The 23355-nt window shown below is 39.7% G+C and overlaps 2 protein-coding genes across 2 annotated transcripts in view; both read left to right on the forward strand.

Moving 5' to 3' along the window:
• The first annotated feature begins 352 nt into the window (after positions 1–352).
• On the forward strand, positions 353–4237 carry exosc2 (exosome component 2). The gene is made up of 9 exons (XM_040157625.1): positions 353–526; positions 1083–1184; positions 1329–1374; positions 1498–1587; positions 1754–1819; positions 1912–1980; positions 2329–2505; positions 2831–2959; positions 3800–4237. The coding sequence occupies exons 1-9, from the start codon at positions 411–413 to the stop codon at positions 3878–3880; spliced, it is 876 nt and encodes a 291-aa protein (XP_040013559.1). The 5' UTR covers positions 353–410; the 3' UTR covers positions 3881–4237.
• A 584-nt stretch (positions 4238–4821) lies between these two features.
• abl1 (c-abl oncogene 1, non-receptor tyrosine kinase) overlaps positions 4822–23355 on the forward strand; it is a 35768-nt gene continuing 17234 nt past the window's right edge. Inside the window, 3 exon segments of the mRNA XM_040156994.1 lie at positions 4822–5452; positions 6207–6371; positions 6374–6574. Coding sequence (XP_040012928.1) covers positions 6257–6371; positions 6374–6574 — 316 coding nt within the window. The 5' untranslated portion in view covers positions 4822–5452; positions 6207–6256.

The following is a 23355-nucleotide window of genomic DNA, read 5'->3' on the forward strand; positions in this document are numbered from 1 at the left end:
TCCATTATAATTGCATAGATCTGTAACATTTTCTAACTGAACATTATTAAGACTTTTTAATTGTGCCACACAAAACTTGATTGAATTGAAATGTCAAAATACACATATTACTGCCAAATAGCTAAAAATGCACAAAAAAAATAGAATTGTTTTGATCTTCCTTCATCTTCTGATATTAGGGATAGCTGGCTGATTAATGCTTTGGAGTTTTTTTTCCATTTCTCACATGTAGACATTGCTGTGGAGTTTTTAAAGTAACGCTAACGTTAGGTAGAAAAATATAAGTCACTCATTTTTCAGTAGGTGGCGGTAAAACACGTGTAGCTTTTTGCCAACTTCCGGAAAGGAATAAGAAAAGAAGAAGACTCAAAAGACTCAGAAGAAGAAGAAGAAGAGTCAAAGAAAGAAGCATGGCAGCTGATATGAGATTACCAATTATTCGAAAACTAGTGTCAGTTCCTGCTCTGGACCGGAAAGATTTGGTCGTCCCCGGCGATGTTATCACTTCAGACACTGGTTTCATGAGGTAGGTACCGGTTGGTGTACCGGCGATGCGACCGGTAGCCTGCTGTCCGTATGGTTGCCACACGATGTTGTCATGGAAGGAAATCAAACTGAATAGCTTTCTGATCTTTGGTACTGGTTCTGGTGCTGGTATCTTGCTTGTAAAGAAAAAAAAAAAGCTAGTCTAAGCTTGACAGCCAATAAAAATACTTGAACAAAGACTCCACCAGCTTGATCTCTTTGAATCTTGTTGTGCTCCTTCCATTATTATACTGGTTTAACTGGTGACCAGTTTATGAAAGATTTAGAACCTATAGTCAGCCTGTCTGGTCTGCTATCAACACCGAGTAGGTTAAATTCTCCACTGTTATGCTGATATGCAATATCTCATCTAAGTTAAATTGTGATATGGACACTTAGGAACAAAATCATAATTTGATCCTTTAAATTTGGGGCAGCGTTGCCTACGAGCACTATCTGGAGGTTTTCATTGTTCTCATTGTTAACCCAGCTTTTTGTTTATCACATCTGTTTGGCTGTATTACCCATTAACAGTGCCATATACCATTTATCCCCAGGGGTCATGGTACCTATGTTGATGAAGACAAGCTGACGGCTTCAGTCGCTGGAGAGGTGCAGAGAGTAGACAAGCTGATCTGTGTCAGACCACTTAAGACCAGGTAAGTGATTAATTTGAGGTCAAAAAGTCAAGTGGGCGTAGAGGAAATGGGCTGACGTATGCAGGGATTTTAATTAGTTTATTTACTGCTGCTTTTGCAGAATTTTTACGAATTGTTTTTGTGTTGTATTTTATTGAATTGCAGGTTCAATGGTGAGGTTGGAGACGTGGTGGTTGGAAGAATCACAGAGGTAAGGCACTCTCTCCATGTCTTTTCTCCTGTATGATGTGTGACATTTCTGGCACGTCAGTTTGGTCAGTAAACCTTTTTTTTTTTTTTTTAAATATATGTTTGTTTTTTGCGATATGATCAGGTGCAACAGAAACGGTGGAAGGTGGAGACCAACTCCCGGCTGGACTCTGTCCTCTTGTTGTCTTCCGTCAATCTGCCTGGAGGAGAGCTGGTGAGATGCTAGAAAATGTGCTTCGCTGGGAGAAGTGGTCTGTTTATTACACTGTTGGCTGAACTAGCATTATCCTGAGGGATAGGGAAGTGCGTTTGGGCAGGGAAGTCCTTAAAAGCCAACTGTTATTTATTGTTCAAATATTTGATTTGATTTTATCTTTTAGAGGAGAAGATCAGCAGAAGATGAGCTCACCATGAGAGAATACCTTCAGGAGGGCGATCTCATCAGTGTAACTGATCATTTATCACAATATTTAATAAGCTGATCCGTTTCTTTTTATTTTATCCATAACATCTTTGTTCCTTTTGCCCTTGCTTTTAGGCAGAAGTGCAGTCTGTCTTCTCAGATGGAGCCCTATCGCTTCACACTCGTAGTTTAAAGTATGGAAAAGTAAGTTATCCCAATGTACACAATGACATGTGTATATACACCCAAATCGTGGTTCAGTCTAAGTCTCAATTTTTTTGGTTCAGCGACAAACTAATACATAATTGAGAACACATTTGTAAAAAAAAAAAAAAATTAAAAAAAATCACGCTACTATAAACAGGAAATGATTGGCTCAGCGATTACACACTAAGTTGGAAATGTTTGAATATGTAATTGAGATCAGTGCCAGATGGGTGATATGTAAAACTGTAGTATTAAAAAAGAATGTAAATCAGTAATTATTCTTATTGTTTTAGTGACAGTCCTCATTTGACCTAATATCCTGTTTCTGATTTCTCTGACCATTAGTTAGGTCAAGGAGTGCTGGTACAGCTTTCTCCATCTCTGATCAAGAGGCAGAAAACCCATTTCCACAACCTGCCATGTGGTGCATCCATCATCCTTGGGAATAATGGTTTTGTGTGGTTGTATCCCACACCGGGACAACAGGAGGAGGAGGCTGGGGGCTTCTACACCAGTTTGGAGGTAGGTATAGGATGCACAGAGAGCAATATTTCGTAGTTTCACTTGTAACTTTTTCTATTAACTGTGAAGCTAATTGTGCACCAGTTTGGAGGTCGGAACAGAATCATTTAAATAATTATTTAATTATTTAAATATTTATTGATATCCACAGTTTGTTTGAGAAATGTATCTGGTCTTATATGAATACTTTACAGTACAATATGGAAGTAAACTTCAAAGATGCAACATTTGGTTTGTATTCATTTGCATATACTGTATCCAGATTTGCATTTCTGTGTACATTTTGATCATATCTTCTCTGCCCCTCTCGTCTCTGTCCTTTCAGCCGGTTAGCCTGTCAGATCGAGAGGTGATTTCACGGTTGAGGAACTGCCTGCTAGCGTTGGCTGCCCACAAGGTCCTCTTGTATGACACCAGTGTTCTCTATTGCTATGAATCATCACTTCAGCACCAGGTAGGCAGCACTGTAATGACAGTCAGTAAATTCAGTTTTTAACAGGGTGCAGCTGTTTTTGAATTACACCCGCTGTCTCACAAATGTAAAACAATGGCAATGGAAAGAGATAACAATAAAAAAAAATTGATTTTTTTTTTTTTTTTTTTTTTTCTATGATGTATTGTGCCATCTGGTGGCCATATTGGAAATCTACAGTTCCTGGCAGAACTGATTGCAGTTCTCAACTTTAATTCTGCTGTTCTAACAGTGTGGAACAGAAATGGTTCATTTCATTGCTCTTTGGGGTGGGCAACTAATGACTTAATCACTAATGCTACTCATAAATGTTCCGTTTATGTAATATAACATCAGCATATCGTCTCATCTGCTCTCACCATGTTGTTAACACATTTTCATTGAACACATTACATAGTTATACTTAGTTGTGATAGTTGTCAATGTAGACATTAATAAGCAAAGTTTTCTTGCTTGCTAATTACTGTAGTTAACTACACGCAACCTGTTTTATGGGTTACTGAACAGTCTTCTCTCAAGCTGCTGCTCATAGTACACTGAAGTCGACATTATTGCTGTGTTTCTTGTTTCTTGTTTGTCTCAACAACAAAAAAAAGTTTAATTTAATACCTAGATGATCGAGGGAAACACTGCATTAAGAAATGTGAGACTTAATTTTCATAATGCATCATACTGTGGGGATTTTTTTTTTTTAAACATTTTGTTAATAAAGCCCTTGGTATATAAATATTGTTCATCAGAAGCCATAAGATTGTGTGGAGTTTAAATTACCGATGTCTTTCAGTACAGCTGTTCTACGATTCTCCACTTTGCTCTCTGCAGGTCAAGGACATCTTGAAACCAGAAGTGATGGAGGAGATTGTAATGTTGACACAACAGAAGCTGCTGGAACAGGAGGGTTAGAGAGCACGAATCTGAACTGTGACCTTGTCACAAAACTAGGATCACATCAAACATATATGTCAAGGTCTAACCACCTACCTGAAGACTGAAGTGGCATTTTTTTTTAAAAACAGAAACCTCCCCATTGCGGCAGCCTGGCAGTCAGGCCGCCCAAAGTTTATTTTATGAAACAAAACTGCTGATCATTATTTGACTGCTAGTGATAAGGATGAGTAACTTTTAAAATACTGCAGCATTCAGAAATCCTTTGAGCAGCCGTTTGTACGTTTTACAGAGGTATAGCGGAACACTTTTGATAATGTGTGAGGTTATACAAAAAAACTGTTGTATACAATAAATTTTCTATAATTTTCAGTACTTCTCAGTGTGGTGTGTCTTGTTGAATAGAAACAGAAAGAAAAAAAGTCACTATAATTCAATCCTCACACAAGGTTTTAGTTAATGTATTTTATGCCATCTTCTCCCATAAGAATTAACAATAATACAGAAGCATAAATTCATTTGCACCTTCAAAATGATTATAAACAATAGACAGCAGTAACCTATTACTACTGAACAGTGGATAAACCAAGCTAACATCCAGAGCACAACCGATACATCATTTTAAAATTATTGGCTTATATTGGTAGTAGTGTACACAATTCGGGGGGGGGGGGAGGGGTAATTTTGTCTACTTTACAGTGTCATCGTGATGGTTCTTGGGAGTGCAGAAATTGAACTCTTAAGCTTTCAATTCTTCACAAGATCATATGATCTTGTAAACGAGTTCCACTGTAACGTAGAAAGGAGTCAATTTCATCCTCTAATCAAACCTCGAGGGGGGACGTTTTGGTGGGTGTACCTCCACCTGATCTTTGAATGCCGTTTGGGGTTTCAGTGGAGTGGCGGCCCTGCTGCTCTGTCCTCTCGCCCTCTCAGCCTAATAAAACCTTTCGCTCCGGGCCCATGTAGTGGCCCACGCACGGACGGGACGTCACACGTCGCCCCACCCACATATTTCTGTAAACCACCTTGCGTATGAAGTATGGCGGCCCCAGCGACACAACTACTCCTCGGCCAAAGTTTATTGCTCAGATTTTCACGTGAGAGCGATGAATAAGTACGCGCACGGAGGAGTCGCCAAGGAAGAGCTCGGCGAGTGTAAACAGAGGAAAGGACTTGCAGGAAGAGTCGTTGGTCTCTCGCCGGCTGAGTTCCCTCGATATCTCTTCGCCTCCTTGATTGAAGTGCCTTTAGTCCGGGTACCACAGGGGAAGAAGCTCCGCAAAACGGGAAGAGTGGACACGGAAGTTTGAAACAAACTGATTTAAGTGGCTTTGGAAAGCCGAGTTGCAAAAGTATTTAATTGTGTTGGCCAGATATGTTCTTGTGAGGCATTACAGTGCACTTGTCCGACTTTTATAACCAGCGTGTTCGCAGCGACCCAGCCAGAGCCAACTGTTGACTGCTCGATGTGCATTTAAGGGTCTGGCGCTGCTTACCACCAGCTAACGACAGTTAGCCTCCATGGCTACCTTCAACACTAGCTTGAAGTCGCCAGCTAACCAACAAAATAAATGTTTCCTTGGACATGTAAGTTTCTCTTCACACTTAAATCTATTCCAAGTCTGTAACTGCGCTACAAGTTTGGGATATGTGGTTAAAAAGCTGTCTTTTTCACTTATGTGCTAATTACTCATGTTTTAATGTTTTTGACATTGCTTTTGTAATAAAATAAGTTGCCCAGGGCCAAAAGGGTTGAGGATTACAATAGTTAACGCTCTACTTCTTTTGTATGACCTCGATGTAAATTGTTTTTGCATCGAACACTTTGTTGTTGTTGCCTATCACCATTAAATGTCTTGATAGTTAAGTGTTTAACCTGCAGTATACAGAGGTTCATCAGCGTTCGAGCTTGGCATTATAAAAAGGAAATGTGGGCATGCATCCTAGATACAACAGAGGGAAATGGGGTTGTATACAGAAGGATGCTCATGTATGGTGTACTGGTGTATGTACATGCTGGTAATGATGTATAATACAGTTGTACTGACAACATAGTTCAGGGAAAATAAAAAATCAAAGAAGAACATACTTTTAGCAAGTTCACATAGTAAGTTAGTTGGCACAGAAACTTATCTGGCAGATTTGCTTGGATTGTACTTTTTTATTTCAACCTGGACATGTTTAATTCAACTGTAGTTCACTGTGAGAATGTTGGCAGTTTAAGTGTGAGTCCGAATCACGTGCTGTTTGTGAAGTATTCAAATGCATTTTTTCTGTTTGAAAGTATCATCTCACTCTTAATGAAATCATCAGTGAGTCTTCATCGTTTTTTTTCCTCTAGATTCCTGTGAAAGGCCTTTCTTTGACCTCTGAAGCACTCAGGCTTCATTAATGCACGATAAACAGAGACATACTGGAGTAATACAGATCTGCATAGGTGACCCGCATCACCCACACTCCAGGAGAGGACAGACTGAGTCGGGGAAAGGGGCTCCCCTCCCTGCCTGGGGGGCCATCTGTTGGACAGTGAGCAACTGAGTCCAGCTTGGAGAGTCCCGGCTGCGGCCTGGCACCCTGCCCTTATGGGGCAGCAGCCGGGGAAGTTTGTAGGGGACCAGAGGAGACCCAGTCTGCCGGCCTTCATTAAGGGTGGGAAGAGAGAGTCATCACGCCATGGGACCCAGCCCTGTAATGTTTTTGCTGTGCACGGTAAGAACAAATGTTTCCAATAAGACCTTTTGTAAGGCTGCTTGTGATTGAAAGGCATTTTTTTTTTTACACACTGTAATCAATTTGATTAGTTGTATAGGTTTGTTTAATGAGAATATCAGGGATAAGCATTGCAGCTTTTTGAGTGTTATGTGTCCCCCCTGGCCTAGGATCAAATACTAAGAAACTTTTCTACTTGTGGTTCCTATAGTCTGTCTGCCACTTTACTTTTCACCAAAATAAATTAAATAATAAAGATGAGTAGACTGGATCAACCATTGAACCGATAGGGACCGAGTCGATCGCGTTTAAAGTTGAGTAAGAACAAGAATTCAAGATGTTGAAGCTGTTACCATGCATACAGATAAATCATAAGAGTGTATAGACAGTATCAACACAACTGCAGTTGCTTCATCGGGAACGCAGCTTGCCAGCTGAATAACAGACTTGCGATTACATAACTTGCAGAAGATAAAGTGTTCACTTTGAAGCAGACAATAATACATTTTTCAACAGTTTATAAATCAACCTTCCATGTGCTAATGGCACAAGCATTTCAAAGCCATTCTATGCTGTCAAACTTGACACAGCGTACCCTAGAGATGGTTCGATGAATCTGTATCTTTGATTGGTCACTTGCTTGGTTTTTGTCGTGATCAGATGTCTGTCAATTGAGCACTACAAAGTGTGATTCCTTTTGTAATATTACACAACAACTCATGACTTAGTTTTGCTAGCAAGGCAGCCTTTAATCGAGCTTATAATGTGTGATAAACTGCAACCAATATTGTGTTATATTGGTTCTGATTAAAAACTGTGTTACTCTTAATTTGATGCAACAGTAGTGAGGTTCATTCAGACTGTAGCTGTGTTATTTACTGGTACATCCACTGTAACGTTATTAAGACTATTTTGAACTGACTAACATCCCGACAGAGGCACTTACTAGTATCTGGTGCCAGCTAAAGGTACTTTTAACAATGTAAAGCCCGTTAGATCTAAAAGACATGGTGATAAAATTACTGTCTGCTTTTGACTAATATTTTCTTACATTACTGTAAATGTTAACTGAAGTAACTTTTGTGTGAATTTTGTTGACCTTTGATTACACTTAGTTTTTTTTTTTTTAAATTAGATTAAAGTGTAAAGGGGTATACTTTTTGAGTTACTTACTGGTATTGATATTGATGCATATATATTAGCTTGGACAACTGATCCTGTGGTCAGAGATTTTCTATCCATCTGTTTGTCACATAGAAATAAACAGCAGCAACTGGGACTCAAATTAACATTTGAACCCACAACACGACATGAAAACATCATTAATAAATCCAGTGCAAAATCCTAAGTGTATTTTTGACATTTGATGCATCTGTAAGAGTGGTCTGAATCTATATAAAAAACAAAAGACTTCCATAATAGGGAGAGGTCTTAGGAGACTGTTACATTAGGGTTCCCATGTTTACAAGAAAAAGATATATGAACAGAACACAACGATCACAAGTCTGGTGAGTCTTGTGGAGGAAGGTGCACTGAGACTGTGCACCATGAGGATGCGTACAGCGTGGCCAGTATGAATGATGCTCTGGACACAAAAAGATAAAAGACAGTCTTAAGCATAGAGCACAGAGCAAAAGATAAATCTTTCCCATTCCCTACCCCTATTCTTACTAAGCCTACTTTTACTGAGGAACTGATGGAGAAGAAGTCAAAAACATTCATTAAAGAACATTTCCGCATCTTTGCTGTAAAGCAGCTTCTGTAGTGTGTGGCAGAGCTCAACAGTGCCTCCTCCTGTGTTTGTACAGGATGGTGTGAAGTGTGGTACTAGAGAGTGCTATGATATCCTGAACTTGGCAGAGAACATGCAGGTTGTGTCTGAATATCATTCACCATTGACTGTATAGGCCATTATATAGTGTGTTCGGCATTTCGTAGAGGTGTCTGATTGTCTGGTGATATTATTGTACCCTAAGTGGTGGATTTAAATAATTCCACAATTAAAAGACAAAAGAGGAGGCCTAGTGGTCTCTGTGTTTTACTAAATCTAGGAAGCCCTAAGATGCTCTCGAAGATGAAAAACTGAAGAAAAGACAGCATTCTTCAGGCACTCATAGGGAGAGCTGGGAGAGGAGATGAATTATAAGCCTTTATTTAGTTGGGTAGATTGGTTAAAAAACAAAGACTGGTTTCAGCCTCACTAGGTCTTGGTCAAGGTGGAAACAGTAAAAACATATTTTTTACACCGGGTAAGAGACAACACACTTTCAGAAATAGCAACATTGCAAAAACATAATGAAATAACCATCACAATAACAACCAAAAGAAATACCGTGAAAGAAAAGAGATAATGACAACATTAGAAATCATATCACTCAGAATAATGTGGTTAAATCAGTAGAGTTGATTTTCATACCTGGATATACCAACATGGATATATTAGGGCATCAAATTAAAGAATTCAGTAGGTTCCCCTTTGCAAAAGCCTTTTTTTTTTTTAATTCGGTGGTAACCACCTTTGATGGATTGTTCAATTACTTCTATTTATGAAATGTAGAAACATTTAGAGGGACAAGTGGGGCAATACACTACATATGTGGTGTTGCAGTTAGCTGCAGCTGACCATTTGGTATATTATTTTTTAAATGTGATGCATGAAAAGACAGCCAAAAAGGCAAGTTTAGTTGCTGTCGAAAGGAAATCTGAAATTAATAGTAAGTGAGTGAATGATTTCAGACAAAGTCCTAGTATCCTCACACCATCCTCACTGCACTCCTCAGGGAGCTTCTTTTGCCTCGGGGCAAGGCTGGCATGCTGCAGACCCCGAGCCTTATGTGCTTTTTAAAACAGTGACCCAATGTCCAATGTATCACATTGGAGATAGATGTCATACCGGGTGCTGTTTCTCCCAGGCTTGTGTATCTTTTAGTTTGTGACCCTATAGAGCAGTGTGTCTGTTTCCTGGTTAGAACCTTTTGTTCTTTCTAATCCCCCATTAGATGACATTTTTTAAAAACATGGAAGTGCACAGAAAGCAGACTTTTGTAACTTCAAACATAACCTTTACAAACCAGCGGTGACATCATCTAGTACTTCACTTCTTGTTTTTATAGTCAGTGGTTTGTTATTTACTAGTTTTGGCTCAAGAAAATGCCTTTCTGGTGGTCTCTTAATTTATTTCTAAGGACAGCATAACACACAATCCAACCAAGGTACAGGTAGGAATGTTCTTTACCATAATTCACTATAAAAAAGTTAGTAGAAATTTCTTTTGCATTTATGTTTATAAGCGTTGTCTTTTAACTGCCTCTGAATGCTTAATTATGTAATTAATACTCAGTTTGAGGCTAGGACATTGGAAAACAAAATCAAGATTGTAACATTTCAGTGGAAAGAATTGTCGAGGGTAAACACGAAATATTCTTATTAATGCAGAACAAAATTTCAGTTAAAATTGCTTCAGTGCATAACAAATTATTTCATCAGTAGAGATAAAGCTGAGCTTTTTTAGCCTTTTCAAATAATCACATGCCATTGAAACGGATGCATGCCATGCATCCAGCTAAACTGATAAGTTTACCAAATGTGTCTGTAGGGCTGTGATTGCCTTGGCAGGAGTACTTTCCACTGACTCTAAGTCTTGCATAACACAGAGGGGGACAGGACAGGGAAGGTCAGAAAAACAGAATGAAAGCCTTTGCCGGTAAATGGATCGAATTTGGCAAAGGGTCAGTGACATGGGGCGCATTTGTTTTCCCTCTCTGCCGCTTTCCACTTCTGATGAGCAGGTTAGACCATGAGAGGGGATGTGAGTCATAGTGAAAGAGGAGGGCAATATCAACACATGATTTTACATCTATGTTTTTTTTTTTCTTCCTGGTGAGCCCACACTAGTTAACACTTGGCTAGCCAGCGCCATGCTGCTTCTCAACAGGCAGGTTCAGACCTCTGCACGCAGCTGCCTGGGAGAGAGACAGAGGCGGTGAATGGCAAGCAAAGACCTGTCTCTGCTCTTGGCACCTCTGTGTACTGTACAGTGGGGGAGGTATGATCTCACTGGCTAGCTAGCACAGATTGTAAGGACTAAGCAGGGTAGTGAATTTCTGGAAACATTGCGCTGCGTTTTTACCTGTTTTATCTGTGTGTAGTTCAGATAACCGAGTATTCTCTTAAATTAACCATGCAACTCGGTGGATTATGAACTAGATTAAAAGCTTCAGTAGGCTACCAGGCCTGTTTTTGGAAAAAAAAGAAAGAAAAAAAAGAAAAAAAACCGGTCTGAGCACAACAGATGAATGTACTTGAACATTTCTTTCTAGTCTAATTTTGTTTTGTGTATGATGTTTACCTGTAGTTACCACAATACATCTTGAGTTGACAATATGTTGTACAGTTTAGGAGCCATCTATTATTACTATGTCTGTATGCTTGCAGCCTTTATATTCCAGCTTGTCCCCTCAACATCAGTGCCATTTTGGATATGAAAGCCCAAAAGACTTTAATTGGAAAAAAAAAAAAAACAGAATTAAAAAAATTACAACCAAAGTGGTTTAACCGTGATTAGTGTTAGCATAAGCTTTACTTTAGTTTGAGATTGTTTTTAGTGACCAGTGTTTTTTCACTCAGTGAAGCAATATTTTTCACATGTCCGTTAAATATGTGCCTCCCTCATTCCTCCCTGAATTTTAGTGTTAACTGCAAAGACAACAATACTTGACCACTAGCTGCAGGAAGCGGAATTGTTGTGTAAAAGTGCTTAATGAAAGAATGATGCCTTTCATTTGTTTTCCTGCCATGCCCTGAAAAGGAAACGGGGAAACAGAAAAGCTGAGTAGGATTTGGAGGTTCTAGGGTTTAAAGGATAGTGGATCTACTTTTTTAAAGCTCACAACAACATCTGATTTGTAGGGAAGTTAGTAGTTGCAGTGCCTACATTTTAATGGTATAACAAGGAAAATTTGCCCCCTGGTGGTTAAATTTATTTTATGGGGTTGATGTGTTTTATTAAGGTACAGTGCAGCTGTGATCTAGATACCATTTTCATTCAAAAAACATACTTGTATAAATAGAATGTGTTCTCATTAAGTGTCTTTGTATAGAATAATTCTCTCAGCTAGTGAAAGACTGATGGGGCTGTGTTATTGGTACACATGGTGGGAGACAGTAGAAGCTATTTTGACTTATGCCATGGTGAGCATCTTTCTTTGGAAAGAATGGGCTGCCATGTTGAAATTCCTAATCCTTTGTTCATTAAATTAGTGGTTAGATCAAGAGCTGCGTACCACAGGACAAACATCCAACTTCTAACATATAATAAAGATGAGCTGCATCCTTTACTGTGCCACTTCTATTTATGGAAGATACCATCATAGGCTCTGATCATGGTTTCATATTGTATATCACTGGTATCCCAACCAAATGGAAAATTTGACTTACCAGAGGTGCATTCTAACATAATTGTACTTAATCACTCCAAAGCAAACGCATTCCTGACAAGTTTCAGTAATATAACATCTAATGCAAAACATACAGCAAGGGTCTGAATTCTGATGCATTACGTCATTGCAGGTCTCTAACAGAGTAGTTTGTAGTGCTCTGTTTATTCAGTCATTTTGTTCATGAGAATATGCCTTTTTATGAAGCTTAACCTATTAGCTGTAAATCCCCCTGAAACAACAGTACTCCTGAAAAACAATGACAGCTGGAAACAGTGTAAGAGTTTAGCAGATGGCGGTTTTGGCATGCGATGGGCTACTGATTTGTCCTCATTATCTAAGATTTTAACTACAGCCAACTTTTACTTATAGACAGTAAAAATAGAACACTGTCAACCTATGGTCATCAGCCAGAAGAGTTGGGTTGCAGAAAATGTAGGAACCTCTGGCCTGTTACTACTTGCTTGGATAGGTCTCATTATGGGCACAACAGGGCTTTTCTTCTTACTCATGAGCTTCACCCCACAATTTTTCCCTGGTTGCTGCCTGCAGGCTAGCCTGGCAAAGCTTCAAGAAAGCTTCAGTATGATCAAGGCACATTATAGTGTGGGGATTAGGGAGATGACACCCCACTTATTCAATGTCTTTATTTTCTGATTTCTATTCAGAGTCATGGGGTTCCGGAGCAAAATGTACAGAGCGTAAAACAGGAAAACACAATATACCGGTTAAGACGAATAGAAAGTCACACTCATCTACAGGCAAGTGAATAAACCATTTGACTTGCATGTCAATGAAGGAAATTTAAAGGAAAAATTTGTAAATATGTGAACATGAAGACTTGACACAGGTAAGCCGGGACTGGGTATAAGAACAACAATTCAACTCCATTTCGCTGTATCTTTGCAAAACTTGTAAGATCTCTGGAGCTTGATGCATTGATGTCAATGAAACTAGAATAAACATCCACAGCCTAGCTCGTAGATGCGGGAACATCTGCATGAATATCCATATAACTATCTTAATTTAAAGTCAGACTTGTAATAACAATAGAGCTACCAGATGTCATCTTAACATCTTAACATCTCTGGCTTTAATTTTTGAGTGGTGGTGGTTAATGTACTTTTACTTTATAAAGTTGTATTCAGGGCAGAGGGTAGACAGTCTGACCCCCCCCCCCATATAGCCTTTCAGTGACATCATTTTATTTGTGTGTGTGGTGTGTGTGTGTGTGTGTGTGTGTGTGTGTGTGTGTGTGTGTGTGTGTGTGTGTGTGTGTGTGTGTGTGTGCGCGTTCGCGTGTGTGTGTGTGTGTGCGTGCGTGTGTGTGTATTCAGCGTGTATGCAGTAAGTGAATCCATTTCTCTTTTAGCCTGTTACTAGCTCTTTCTTGGCTGGAACTCGAGGAATCTATACAGTCTAGACACAAAATCTCCCCCCATGATCCCTGTGGGTCCTGAAGATGGGAGGAGGGGGTCTACGTGTGTGTGTGTGTGTGTGTGCGTGTGTATGTGTGTGTGCACGCACACCCACACACATACCCACGTAGCAGGCGCCTTATAGTAATGCTCATTCAGGCCAGCTGTTAGGCCCCTGGTGGCTTGTCCCTGGCCATGCCTGGCCATGTGTCCATGCTAGTGGGTACACACACACGCACACACACACCCTGTGCAACTCTCAACTGAAAGGGGTTCTCCCTTATCTAATCTATTTACTTCTTAAACTTGATAGTGGCTGGATGATCTTTTGTGATGTCATTTCAACAGGTGCATCTGCAATTTAGGTTAATGTCATAATATTGGGTCAGAAAGCATGTGTTTTTTGTCTTGGTGTGAGACACATTTGTCCCTTGCCGGATGACACCTTGTTGATGAGTAAGTGTTTTCCCCTCTCATCAAGTCTTGACCACCTGGAAAGGAGTCCGCTTTATTAGCATGCTGGCTGATGACTAGCCAAAACAGCTGTGATTATAAATCAAGGTGGTCAAGGTAGTCTGTGCCTCACAAGTTCCCTCTTTTTAACTCTGTTAATCAAGGTCAACAATAACCTGAATTCAAGACAATAATGGCAGTCATGTGCTGGTGCATAAAGTCTGAAAAAGGATGACAAATATACAGTATTTGATCACTTCCAGATCTGAAATAGTAGAGGAAAAGGACAAAAAGTCTGAATAATGAAGTTGAGTAGTTAAGGTAGTTCGTCGCAAAAAACTTACGATCACACATTTCCTACAAATCCAGACCATATGTCATTTCAAGCTATATTTGTTGGGAAGAATTTTAATAAATTGAATTTTGGAAAAGGTATGGTATGAAGCAGATTGAGCTATTCTGTCTGTCCATTTTTAGGCCTGTCTTCTACACTGAGGAGACACAATTATTATTGTTTTTCTGCAGTGCTACTGAGCAAGCTCACACTGTCAGAGGTGACAAAAGCATTTAAACATTAGCAGTATTTTTGTTGAGTGTCTTTGTGATATACATTGTGTTAACAAGTTAGGTTTGAGGACACTGTGGGAAAAGACTGGGTGGACAGATGCACTCTTCTCACAAGATTTGTCCTTTTTTAAATGGCAGTAATTAACAGTGTTATTAATTATTTTTCCTGCTGTAAACAGGCCCTTTTGACCCTAGACATTTTAACTTGTCATAGTAAGAGAAGCAAAGGTGTTAGTAATGACATTATCAATGGTTCTGTTTTATTAAAGTCTCCCATGAAGCTGTGACAGTGAGCCAGCATGTACAATACCAGCACCGAAGCCGCTCCATGTGAATTCAACTACTGTTAATTTTATTTACACTTGTGCTCTTTCTACTGTTACATGTTGAAATGCCGTATGTGAAAACGGCCTGTTGTAGTGTTATTTTATCTGATCAATATGACTATATCATTATTGGATTACTGGACTCTGGCCTTGTCATATTCTCCAGTGAATCACATATGTCTGTATCGGATCTGTTGCACCAGATGTGTATTGAGTAATATTGCCTATTTTGCAAAGAGGAAAAAAAGAGAGAGAGAGTTGAACATAGGGCAAGCCACAGCAGCGGAGTGAAGAATGTGACCTCTTGTGCATTCCTCTCTCAAATAACTGGTGCAATCCCCCTCCCTCTCTACCTCCTTTCTTTGTTTTCTTTTTCTCACTTCCTCTTTTTGTCTCTCTCTTTGTCATTGTCTCTATTTCCTTGTCTTGCTCTCATTCTAAGTTTTTATTAAGTGGATTTTAACATTGCGTAGAACATTTTATAGACATGGAGAATAATAGCAAAAACAAGCAATGGGCTAAATTAATGAAAATCAGCAGACAATAATGGTGACTGTGACACTCAAAAAAGTCACAGTTTGAAACAGTAAACAGAACATAAAAATTAGGCAGTTGCAAAAGTGTATCAGCATTCAGAGTGTGGAAGTGGACAGTATATTGGGGTTTTTTTGCCCTCAAGATGGATTATGTTTTGTGTTCCAAAAAATTTTTACTTCTTGTGCATGAAAAAAACATTAAACTGCTAAAATTGAGACATGATCAGCTACTCATAATGAAGTTAATTTGAAGGGAAAAAAATCTCAACTGCAAACAAAGGAAGAAAAAAATTACAAAGGCACAAACCAAAGCTTAAACCAAATCTTTTTCCATATACATAAGGTACGCAGGGTTTTGCACAGAACAATTGAAAGTGTAAGCATGTTGGTTTAGGACAAACAGTCCTGCTGAGTCATTGACTCTCACCCTGATTTTTGTTACTTAGATTCATTTCAGCATCCGCAACTGTATATGTTATGAAATCTGGGCTTGTGATTGCCTGGTTTCATTGGTTGTGCATCAGTTTGTAATTTAGATTTTCTATACTGATACATTGCTCAAAATTTCATCGGCTTGTTTTAATGTTAACTGTGTGGGCATCCTCGTTTTCTTTCCAGTCACAGGTCAGGTATTAGATGTTATTTTACATCTAATCATCAATTATGTCCCCACAGTAAGAGGCCACCAGCATACCCACCTCCATTTCGTCTCTTTGCTGGTTATCCTTCCATTGTACACACACATAAACATACGGTGCATACAATGCTCACATGCATGCCGAGAACCTCCAAGTTGGGCTAGGAATGCAGCGTGGGAGCTCTGCGCCACCCGGGTCCATATGCACGCGCACACACCAACACACACGAACACACACACACACACACACACACACACGCACACACACACACACACACACACACACAAACGAACACACATGTAAAGGAAAAAAGACACCCCTTGTTCCCCGCTCCATGTCCGAGCAGGCAGCCCTAGCTCCAGACACAGCTGTTGCTTTCTCTGCAGACAACCTGCTACCTAGGAGGCCAGCTCTGCCTGTCTGTAAAAATGTCAGCCATTTATGGACCCCCTTGTTCAGAAAGCCTCTGTCCCCTTGTAGATTAAAGGATAAAAGTCCATGGGTTGTCTGATTTGACATGGGGGCATTTGGTTGATGTTCCTTTACTTGTCTTGACCAGCTTCTCTCGGTTTTTTTCTTTTACACTCAGAGTTCTCTGTTGTTGTTTTTTTTTTAAAAATATGGTTCAAATATAATTTACATTCAGTAGGAGTAAGCATAATCCTGTCCACCTAGCCATCTTCAGGCCCCTTACATTATTACCTGGTTTGTGTTTTTTCCCTCACCAGTCCAGTCAATACAGTACTGGTATGCTGTCCTGTCCCTTTGTGTCGTGTTAAGCTCCTCTTCATAGCACTATAAGAGGGTGCCTGCTGTGCTTGCTGCATCTGGATTCACTTAAACACAAAGAAGAGCCCAAGTAGCTCCACTGCTGCAGCCTGCTAGCCTCATATCCAGAGTCACTCATCTGTGTATCTGTTTCTGTTTTTACCCCAATGGGCATACAGACAAATGGGTTGTTTCTCCAGGCATCTAGATAATATCGCAGATACTTAGTGTGTATAGTGTGTAAAAGCAGACAATGTATTTACTGGCTCTCTCTTACCTGTTTTCTTTGTTTGTCTTATCTTATTACAGTTTTGTCTTTTAGGATTTAGCGATAGCTTTCTCTTGCAATTGCTGTAGAATTGCATACCTCCCACTCATACATAGACGCATACATTGCTACTTTTCGTTTTCCCTCCTGAAAGAGTTTTTTCTCTCCTAGTCTGCACATTCATAAAACAATGGAATATAAAATGTTGTGCTTTTATGCCAGTACTTTGGGTCCATTGAGTAGTTTGGCTAAATTCAGAAAAAATGACTGGATTAGTACCTTCTCCCCTCCACACACACACAAACAGGGTGTCATTCCTGAGTAGAGCTCATTTGTCTGGCCTTTTTTTTCCCTTCTTAATTTTCTTAGACCTTTTCAACACAGATGATGAGCAAAGCATTTTATCCCTGACAAATGATGACTAGTTGTGTGCATCTGACCTAAAATTTTAACTCTGGGCTAACATCCATACATTTAAATTCTCTGCAGATTTCCATATTTTTGGCACTACATACTTTTGTCTGGGCCTAAAGTAGTCTATCAAGTTGAGAAATGAGAAAAGGTTCTGCTTAGTCACCTGGTTTGTGTTGCCCTATTTTATGTCTGTCATCATAGTGAAATGGTTCCTCCAGTCCTGTTCCAATAAGTTGGCTGGGTTTAACTCCCTTCTGTCTCCACTATGTGTGCAAGCAGATCTGTTGGGCCTGTCTTTATTAAAGATTGTTGTAAACCTGAGCTGACAGTGGACTGTTAACGGGTCACCTCAATCGAGAGGGATTTGGCTAGAGAGACAGAGAGAGACAGAGAGAGAGAGAGATTGTGTGTGAGCAGATACACAAGAGCATGCATATAAAATGTATTTCATAACAAAATGTTTAATGACCTGTGGGTCGGTTTCAGTATTTCCATGTAAAATACAGCGGGAAAACAGCTTCTAAGAAAGCGTGGAGAGAATCAACATAATGAAAATTGTCTTTTCCTCCCTGTGTGTGTGTTTGCTAATTTCTGCACATCAGAAACTATAGAAAATATTTTAACGTGTTTGCAAGTTTACTTATGTACCTCTGTATGCGCAGTTTCACTCTTGTCCACATTGGTAACTCATTACCACCACAGACTGACACTAGATGCTGTAACCTTGAACCAGATCAGCCACTGTTTTGTTCTTAAGTGTCTGTTCTCCCTGTGGACTACACTGAGTGGAGAATTATGTGGAACCCTAAACTCCTTAACCTCATCTGCTGGTCTGCAAGCCTCAGACACTCTGGCTGCATTCTCCAGAGGGCCCTGAGTAAACAGCCACATGCACACACATACTCACACATCCATACACTAAATGCACGGTACCTGGGTTTTGAGCATCTGATTTAAATACACTTGGCTGTTACAGATTGCTGTGATGGCGGAGTTAGGCACAGCAATGAAAGGATGAACCATGTGCAGTGCAGAATCTCTATTAGGAACCTACGCAGCTTTGTCTCTCTCCCCATCCCCACGCTACGCCTCTTCTGTAATTAGAAAGTTTGTTTGGTTTAAAAGTATAATAACTCTAATTTAATTACTTAGATGGACAAGATTTATGCCAGGTGTTGGATAGCTTACATTTCTAACATTGCTAGACTGTGTGATTATGTTTGTGTGTGTGCCCTCATGCGTGGAATGAGTAGGACAGAAATCAAGCAGTCCTCAGACACACTCAAAGACACTATCCTCTCACCATCGCCTTCATTTCTCTATTGTGTGAGCATCAAAATGACCAAGGATTAATTTATCATACAATTTCATGGCCTACTTGTACCTTCAGTGTCTTGCCACAAGTCAAAATGTTCATAGCAGATGTCAGTAGCAGTTAATAATGTAATGGTATGAATTATTGAGGTGCACTCTTGCTCAGTGCACACTGGTAGAAAAAGTATGAAGGGTAAAAGTAATGCCAGTTCATAATTGATGGTTAGGATATGAAATATGATACATGGATTTGTGTCAACATTATCTGTAACACCAGTATACTTTGAATCGTAGCACAGTTGCTACCTCAGTTAAGAGCTTGGGAATACAACCTGTTCTCTGCTTGAAGGTTCGGAGAACAGAATCAGGAAAGCAGGAGGGGGTACATAAGAGAAAAAGGGCCAAAAATCGTCCCGTGGGTGGATGTACGTCAGCTAACTGTTAACATACTAGGCCCGGATTATAAAACGCGAGCGAGCGATTCTCCTATGAGCTCACTTCCAAACAATGTGCTTCATGTTTCTCCATCTGCAACCTTTTTTCCTCTTTCCTCCTCCATTTTTATAGCTCCTCTCCTCTTCCCTTCATCCTCTCATCTCCCCAACCCTTTGTGACTGCGGTAAGTTAATGGGCCTTTCTCAGAGTTCGAGGAAGCCTGCATTTCTTTTTAATTGGTGTTTGGGGTGGCGCATGAGAGGAACACAAATGTTTGCCATACCAGCACTGCAGCGATGATGTAGGGCCTGGTGCCATGTGACTGGATGTTCAGGGTACTGAGGTCATTCCTTACAAAGCCACTGAGACTGAGCCATGTTGTAGAATGCCAATAGATGCTAACAAAAGCACCACTGCCCACGCCAAACAGACAAGCATACAGTAAGTTGAGGTTTCCAGAGTATCAGATGTGGGTGTGTAGTAGTCCATGTCCATGTCCGATCCATGATATTAATGTGTTCATTTTCCTCTGACTTCTAGAGTTACCAGTGAGTTTGAGTTGTTTGGACTCTTCCAAGTTCACATTGAAGTCTTTGTCTATACTGTACCAGCTTTGATCAGTAAACAGTTGGAAAACCTCATTTCTTTTGCACGTCTCTGGTCGTCAATGATCTGACCCACTCTGGCTAGGCTAAGTGGTCCATCATACATCATCTGCAGTGCTTTTGAAATTATTCTCTAAACCTACTGCCTTGAATCAACTATCTTCTCTCAATTCTTCACAACTATGGGGTGCTAAAGGCAGGCACTCAATCAGAAATGAAGCAGCTTGCTAAAAATTGTTGTGTTAAGAAGTTTAAAGGAGAATTTGTGATTGAGTTGCTCTCCATTTTCCAGCCGCTTTTATACATCATTCCATTTAGCCTGTTGCTGCAGAGGTGGGCTGCACATTGAGATGTTCTGATTTGGAGAGCACCTTTTCCAAACTCAATGCCTTCCCACATTCAAAGAACTTTTCCAACGGTCACTGTCACTGTTACCAGCTGCGCAAATACTTCAGGCCGGTATACTCTTATTTTTTGCAAGAACTAATCCAATCTTAGGCAATACAGCGTACATTGCAAAATGTTTCGTAAGACTAGCCCATTACTCAGACAGACATGGCCTTATCTTTCGATTTTTTTTCTTCTTGTCATTTCCTCTTTTATATCTGTTTTCCTCACATTTTCCTTGTCCTATGTATTGCCACAAATCAATTGTGAAGACTTGACATTTTTTAGTACCAGATGAAGTTTTTTAGAAATTTCTGTGCAGTTTTAAAATCCAATCCAGTGAAGGTCCAACCTTAAGCTAACCCTACTTGTCTTGAATCCTTTTCATGTTTTCAAACCACCCAAAATTTCAGATTGTCATTATACTCAGTTGCCAGTTTATTAGGTACACCTTGCTAAAACTACTGCAGTGTAATACAGCGGTCGATAAAATTACCTTCATATTCTAATATTCAGTTCTTGTTGAAACTTTTCTAGAGAGGTGTTGATTCAACTCTATGGTCATGTAAGAGGCTGCACATTGTCATGCTGCTGAATTGTATTGTGTGATAGTTAGAGGTCTTTCTAATATCTACTCTACCCTCATGGATAAAAAATGGAATGGTGAAAATATCACTTTCAGGATTAATTTGTATTGCACATTAGGACTTTTGGTTGAGAGAAACTTTCTGCCAGGCAGCTACAGACATAGATAAAGACTCATATGTCACCGCTTTCACTTTGCATTTTCGAACTAAAACTAAAGGCTGTAAAAGCCATTGTACCTTGTATACTTTTCTGAATGGGTCATATTTTTAATCAGTGCTTTTGCTCCTTGATTCAAAATTCCAGTGACCTGGTCAAACAGTAAACTGGGTTGGCACTCATGCTATTTGCATGGTGTCATCAAGCCAGTCCCCCTCCAGTATGTAATTACCCACTCGACTGGGCCTCTTATCTCTGAGGTCAAACAAGTACACACAGACTAGGATGTTTGACATTTAAATGTAAAAATATTTACCACACAGAGTCAGTAGATTACAGCTGCTCTCGGGTCCTTTGTGGTTTCAATGTTGAGTGTAATGACGATCGATAATCCTTCTAGCCCATATAACACGAGTGGACAAAATAACAGAAAGGCATAAGAGTATCCCGCAATAAAATAGAAAGTACACCTTCATCAATTATTAAAGAGTTAAATAATCTCTCTGACAAAAAAAAAGAGGTTCCCAGATGTAGTATTTGTTGTATGGCTATTTTTGAGTTACATCAGGTTGTTTGGGTGTTCATGAAGTTGTCTTCACCCAAAGTAGATGGTCGACTGTGTTACTACACTATACAACTACACATTATATAAATATAAATTTAATTGAGTTAAAGAAATACACGATTCTGACTTATGTTGTCCTGTAATATAGACTGGGAAAAGAAACATTTTAGCAAAATGTGAAAATAGGTTGAGCAGAAATATGCACGAAGATCAGCTGGAGCAAAAGTGGAAAAGACCTCAGAGTGAAGTGCTAGTATTAGAGAAAAATAAGTGCTTTTATAATGGATTTTGTTTAGAGTTTTCAGCGTTTTATTTAGATAAGGAGGCATTTGTATCCAAATTTATAGTTAAATCCCTGTCTTGATTGTTTTTATCACATTTTCAAACTTTTCAACTGATTTACTTTAAGTAGATTTAGTTGAGAGGTATGACTAAACTTCTGAACAAGATGTATTTCACTACACTTGGAGACTGCTGAGAAAAGACAGAAGAAAGAGAGATAAAATTATAATGCATCACAAGAGTGCTTTCCTTCGGCCAGTGATCATTTGTTCCCTCCAGAAATGGCCAAACCACTGCTGCTGTCTAAAATCACATGGTCAGACATGTTTCTCTAGTTAACAAAAGTTTAATAGTCATTTTGATGAATTTAAATGTATTGCTTACTTCACTCCCATATGAAATAGTTTGTGGCAAATGAGTCTTGTGTGAAGTCCGGAGAAGACCGGTAAAGGTTATACTTTGCTCCCTGTTAGCTGCCCATGATTGAAAGTTTCAGCTCTGTCTTTAACAACCCAGGCCTGCTTCCAGAAGTGATTCTTTAACCTGTAAACATTTCTGACTGGAGAGAGGGGAAGAAAGACAGTGAAAGGGGGGAAGGGGGGTTAAAAAGTGGGAGGAGGAGCTTCTTGTAATCATCTCATGACTTCAACAGAAGGCAAGGAAAACGATTTAAGATCGTTACTGAATCTAAACTTCAGTCAAAGTTTTAAATAAGACCTCCGGAGCTTTTATTCAATATGTTGGCATAAAGATTTGGTGCTGCTGTGCTGTTGTTTGTATACTTCTTGGTGAATGCTCGTGTGTGTGTATATGTGTGCGGTAGCGGTCTCTCCCTCTCATTGTGTGTTTGCTGCTGGAGGTGGGACGGCTCAGCTGATGTCATTGAGTGCAGCAGGCTGAGCCTGAAAGAGGCCCTTTGTTGGCAGCTGTAGCACGAGTAGTCCCTGTGCCTCAGATACACACTCACAGGAGAGAGGAATGGCACCGCTCAGACTGCCCTACTGCCCACTCAACTGACACATCTAAAAGTCTAACAAGCTTTTGGACCAAACCCATGCTTTTGGATAGTTGCTGTATCTTACTAAAGTGGAACCAACCAAAAGCCAAAGAGGGAAAAAAAACATGGAGACGCTCAGAAGAGAAAGTTGGTAGACTTTGCCGGACAGCGGACTCCACTTTTTATTTCAGAAAGGAGCAAGGAGAAAAAGAGGATTTACAGCAGCTGGAAGGGCCTTGGAAAAGAAAGCTAAATATTTAATCACCTATTTTGGCCTGGTGCTGTTTCACCTTTTCTCAGTTTTTTCTCGTGTTTGAATTTTTCTTCTGTCGGACACATGTAGAGGGAAAACGTTCGAGGGACGTCTGCTTTGAACAAACAACAAAATATTCAAGAGGGAAGGGAAAGAAAACAAATGAAAATGTTGGAGATATGCCTGAAATTGGTGGGGTGTAAATCTAAGAAAAGCCTCTCGTCCTCCTCCAGCTGTTATTTGGAAGGTAAGAATATTTAGTGATGGCTATAGTGTTGTCTCTAAGTTTGGGCTAAAGTTTATTTTAATGAAATGTACACAAAAATCAAAGCAGAGATGCCAGAAAGGAAAAAGAGCAGGGGCTTAGGAGACAAAG

This window comes from Xiphias gladius, chromosome 20, assembly GCF_016859285.1.
Source record: "Xiphias gladius isolate SHS-SW01 ecotype Sanya breed wild chromosome 20, ASM1685928v1, whole genome shotgun sequence".
Classification (NCBI taxonomy): Eukaryota; Metazoa; Chordata; class Actinopteri; order Istiophoriformes; family Xiphiidae; genus Xiphias; species Xiphias gladius.